The sequence below is a fragment of the Chenopodium quinoa genome, unplaced genomic scaffold (assembly GCF_001683475.1).
Source record: "Chenopodium quinoa cultivar QQ74 unplaced genomic scaffold, ASM168347v1, whole genome shotgun sequence".
NCBI classification, from domain to species: domain Eukaryota; kingdom Viridiplantae; phylum Streptophyta; class Magnoliopsida; order Caryophyllales; family Amaranthaceae; genus Chenopodium; species Chenopodium quinoa.
The window spans coordinates 4,160,335-4,165,263 of record NW_018744593.1 but is presented as its reverse complement, the minus strand read 5'-3'; the positions used below and the strand labels follow the sequence as shown (position 1 = coordinate 4,165,263).

Sequence of the window (4,929 nt, the reverse complement as noted above, 5' to 3'; positions counted from 1 at the left end):
CTTCTAGCAGACACCGAGGCCCATGCACAGCACCACTTGCAAATGAAGTAGGCTCTTCCCACTCCCTGAACGTCACAGAGGCAAATGGTCTAGCTGATGCCAATGGTACAACCGATATCGGAGAATCGCTTGTAGGTTCCCTTTCCTCCGTACTGGGAACTGTAGCAGTGTGGCTAAGAGGTGGCATCCGACCAAGCGGCTGTTTACGCCGATGACCTGGAGAAAGAACTTGTGGCCTCTCAGCTTCTTCTCCTTCAGCAGTGATGGGCCTTTTGCCCAAATCCCGGTCTCTAACCATATTTTCGAAGGAAAATCGAACCAAAATGGAAATTACAAAAATTTAAACAAATCCGGAAGAATTTCATCGGTAATTACCTATACCTAGCTCGAAATTCGCCGGTCTTGTACGTTGGAGTCTCGGATTCAGAAGTAAACCTTGGATTAACAGGAATTTGGGATGGAAATTCAATTTTGGGAAGGAAATTTGCGATTTCTAGGGTTGTGTTTGCGAAAAAGTGATTAGTGAATGGCGGAGGAAGTGTTTAACTATGGGCTTCTAAATTTCGGAACTTTAATAGTTAACAAACTGCCATGATTCCCACTAAACTATTATTAAACACATTTTCCTAAAAATAACTACCCACTAAACCTCTCAACTCCTTTATTACTCTCATTAATGACGGTAGTAACCGTTGAAATTACCCAAATTCCATCAATTTCAAAGTGCAATCATTTGTGGTATTTGGTAATCAGGCAAATTATATTTTGGTTGTTAATATTAAAGAACAATGAATCGGAAGAAAAATGTCTAACAGAGTACAAAAAACATACGACACAGAGTTTGTTTGTAGTTGTTTTGTTCAGATGCTTTTAACACGGCATTAGGATCAAAAGTCTTTGGTTTCAAATGTCTTTAACCAGGCTTAATTATATTGAACAAAATACGTTTTAAAAGAAAAGGTATCAGAAGAAAAGTGATTGACAAAGTGCAAGCAACATAGGCTAAATCAAATATAGGGTAAACCAAATTTGCCAAATTAAATATGTGGCCTCATGCATAGAAACGACATTGGGATCAAATGTCATTGACACGACATTGGGAAACATTGTGCATATTTAGACATTGGAATCAGATGTCATTGACAAGGCACTGTGATTAAAGGTCTTTGGTGTAAAATGTCTTTTACCATGCCTATTTAGGTTAAACCTAAAACGTTTTGAAGGGAAAGGTGTCGGAAGAAAAGTTCTTGACAAAATGCAAAAAACACAGGCTTAATCAAATATAGACTAAACCAAATTTGCCAAAGTAAATATGTGGCCTTATGCCTAGACACGGCACTGGTTTGCCCAACATTGGAATTAAAGGTCATTGGTTTCAAATGTCCTTTACCACGCCTAATTATATTGAACTAAAATGCTTTGAAGGGAAAAGTGACACAATAAAAGTGCTTAACAAAGTGCAAGAAACATATGATACTGAGTTGGTTGGTAAACATTGTGCATATATAGTCATTAGGATCAAATGCCATTGATACGACATTGGGATTAAAGATCTTTAATTTCAAATGTCTTTTACCATGACAAATTATGTTAAAACCCAAAGCGCTTCAAAGGGAAAGTTGTCGGAAGGAAATTGCTTCACAAAGCGTAAGAAAAAAGTTATACGAAGTTGGTTAGCAAACATTATACACATTTTAAAAAAATTTCGTAAGTGTACGTGACTTCACATATTTAGAAAAGCGCTTGACAAGTGCAAGAAACATATACTAAATCAAATATAGGCTAAATTAAAATCGCCAAAGTAAATATGATACTGAGTTCAATGGCAAACATTGTGCATGTATAGACATTGGGATCAAATGTCGTTGATACGACATTGGAATTAAAGGTCTTTGATTTCAAATTTCTTTTACCATGCCAAATTACGTTAAACCTAAAACGTTTTGAAGGGAAAAGTGTCGGAAGAAAAGTGTTCGATAGAGTGCAAGAAACATATGATACAGAGTTGGTTGGCAAACATTGTGCACACTTTGGTATTCTTTTGTTAGTGTAGGTGCCATGCCAAATTAGGTTAAACCCAAAACGTTTTTAAGGGAAAGGTGTTGGAAAAAAAGTGCTTGACAGAGTGCAAGAAACATATGATACAGAGTTGGTTGGCAAACATTACGCACATATTGGTATTCGGTTGTTAGTGTAGGTGACTTCTCATATTTAGAGAAGTGCTTAACAAAGTGCAAAAAACATAGACTAAACCAAATATAGGCTAAACCAATTTCGCCAAAATAAATATTTGGCCTTATGCCTAAACACGGCATTGGGATCAAATGTCATTGACATGGCATTGGGATTTCAAATTTTTGGTTTCAAATAACTTTTACCATGCCCAATTATGTTGAACCTAAAAAATTTTGAAATCATAATGTATATCAATTATAATATATTTTTGCTAAATAAATTTGAAATTATTAAAAGGTATGCTCTCAAACTTCAAAGCAATAATGTTTTAAATATAATACAACTTTGTTGTGATGATCAAAAGCATATGCAATAATAACAATGTATAGTGTAATCTATTGTTATAATTGTACATTATTTATATAAGGTATTAGAACAAAAAACATTGTATCAATAACACTAAACAACAACTTAAATGTTTAATGCTAAATTATTTGCGAATACATCAAAATATCAAAAGATACTACATTTCTAACTGAGTTTATGTGATACCTTAAGGTGGTTTCATAGTATACACAACAACATTTTCAGCTTTTAGCCCGAGATAAAGCCACATACAGTTGACCATGTGAAAAACACGGCCGAGGAAGATATATCAAAACTTGATTCAACGTCTGCCCTTGTGATTTATTAATCGTCAGGGAAAAACATAATTTAATTGGAAATTATTTCCTTTCAAAATTAAATGGATACCTGCTATTTGCTGGAGGGCGTAAAGTTGCTCGATGCACAAAATCAGTTTTACCTTTGTATTGTCCAACAGAAATTTCACAGACAATAATGTTGGGCATAAAAGTCTTACAAATCAATCTCGTTCCATTACAGAGCCCTTCAGAAGGCATTATATTGCATAACAAAAGCACTGGACAATCCTTTTTAAGGACAAGCTCATGGGAACTCATCCCCCCTGGGCAAAGTTTATTAAACTCCATCGGATAGATACTGCATGTATCATTGAGCATTACATCAAAACTTTTATAAACCACTTTTTCTCCTGGAAACTGGTTAATCAAAACTGAATTCACCATATCCACATCGTCATTCATCGGAGTTAAAATTGCCATATCTATAAAGATATCTGATGTACTTGTTGCTTTCTCAACTTCTGGAAATGTTGCTTTTATAATCTCCAAAATGGGATCCTTTTCCATATCCCAATGTCGAATCATTCCATCAGGCAGTTGTACATAACCACACTCATTTGTTTGTTATTCACCGTTGCCAAGAGATAACAAAAACGAACAGAATGCAAGATCTTCACGAGCTCGCTGATTTTCTGTTAATTTAAATCTTTTCAGAGATGGCCAGATATATGAAGCGATAATGCTTGATTCAACAGCTTGTCTTAAGGTCTTTTGAGGTACAATTGGTAGAACCTGTCTAAAATCTCCGCCAAAAATGATAAGCTTACCACCAAAAAGTGTTGTATTTTCACAGATATCTTGTAACAGCAAATCAAGGGCCTGTAAATTCGCCTTGTTGGTCATAGAAGCCTCATCCCAGATAATCAAAGTTGTCTCTTTTATTAAATGTGCTAAACTACTTTGTTTTGGCACATCACATGTAAAACAACTCTTATGATCAACTGGTATTTTAAATCTTGAATAAGCTGTTCTGCCTGAAGGGAGATTTGATGCTGCTATTCCAGATAATGCAGTTGGCAACACAATTTTATTCATTATTCGAATTTCTACATATAAACAATTGTATAAAAATATCTTTCCCGTGCCACCTGGTCCATCAATAAAAAAAAGCACCTCCTTTTCCCTCATTGACGTGTTTCATTATGTAATCAAATTCTTTCAATTGAGCTGGATTCAAACGTTCTTTTGAATTTATGAATTCTTCAAGAATAGCTGTATTTAAAGCATCTGCTATATCTCTCGTTTTTCTAAACTCATCACTGACATTATAACTTAGATGATCTAGCCCAAAAGTTTTTAGTGATTTACCAATTGATTCAAGATGTTGTTCTAACAAACTGACAGTCAGCTGTTTTATTTTTTCGGTACAATCCTTGAATTGATACCTAAAATCTTCTGACAACGATGTGTAATATTTTTCCCATAAAGCAGATGGATCGCTCGGTTGAAAAAATATCAGAACTGTTGCAAATAGTCGTCTAAAAGCACCTGGTAACTGTACCTCTGCAGCTTCAGCCAGGCAAATAGATGCAGCATCATCGTCTTCTAAAAGACCAAGTCGTTTAGCAGTTTCTTGAAATGTAGCACAGACATAATTATCAACCGTACATAAGTCTGAAAAAGATGTTGAATTTCGTATATTAAGCAGTAAAAGTCATAGAAAATAACGTTCACCTTCAGCAGGTAAGACAAACGATATCCTCCCAACAACAGTTAGTGTATTTTTCCTGCCTTTCCATTCCTTTGTACTTGCATCCCATCTGTAGTGCTCTGGAAATTCACCATATAAAAGGTTAATGCCACCATTAATTGTAAAATTCATTGCAAAGTATTCTGTCAATGGTGTACGTGAACGCTTAGGATCTCTCACTACCCGTTTGAGATTTTCATGTGGTCTTACAGCAATGGATTGCATATACGGAAGATGTATAGGCAACGGCATAACAGGAGGATAGATTTCATACAAATCAAACCCAAATATTCGCCATACTCCTTCACATGGGGATACCCACCTAACAATTTAAAATCACTCAGTTCCAATGAAATATTA

At 35.3% G+C, this 4,929-nt stretch overlaps 2 protein-coding genes across 2 annotated transcripts; both read right to left on the bottom strand.

The window, feature by feature from the left end:
- Nucleotides 1–2,349: 2,349 nt before the first annotated feature.
- Nucleotides 2,350–3,404, bottom strand: LOC110699845. Its single transcript, XM_021877357.1, has 2 exons — nt 2,929–3,404; nt 2,350–2,398 (listed from the first exon to the last, which is right to left on the bottom strand). Exons 1-2 carry the CDS (start codon nt 3,402–3,404, stop codon nt 2,350–2,352), a joined length of 525 nt encoding a protein of 174 aa, XP_021733049.1.
- Nucleotides 3,405–3,443: 39 nt separating this feature from the next.
- Nucleotides 3,444–3,914, bottom strand: LOC110699844. Its single transcript, XM_021877356.1, has one exon. The coding sequence runs from the start codon at nt 3,912–3,914 to the stop codon at nt 3,444–3,446; it is 471 nt and encodes a 156-aa protein (XP_021733048.1).
- Between the last annotated feature and the right edge of the window lie 1,015 nt (nt 3,915–4,929).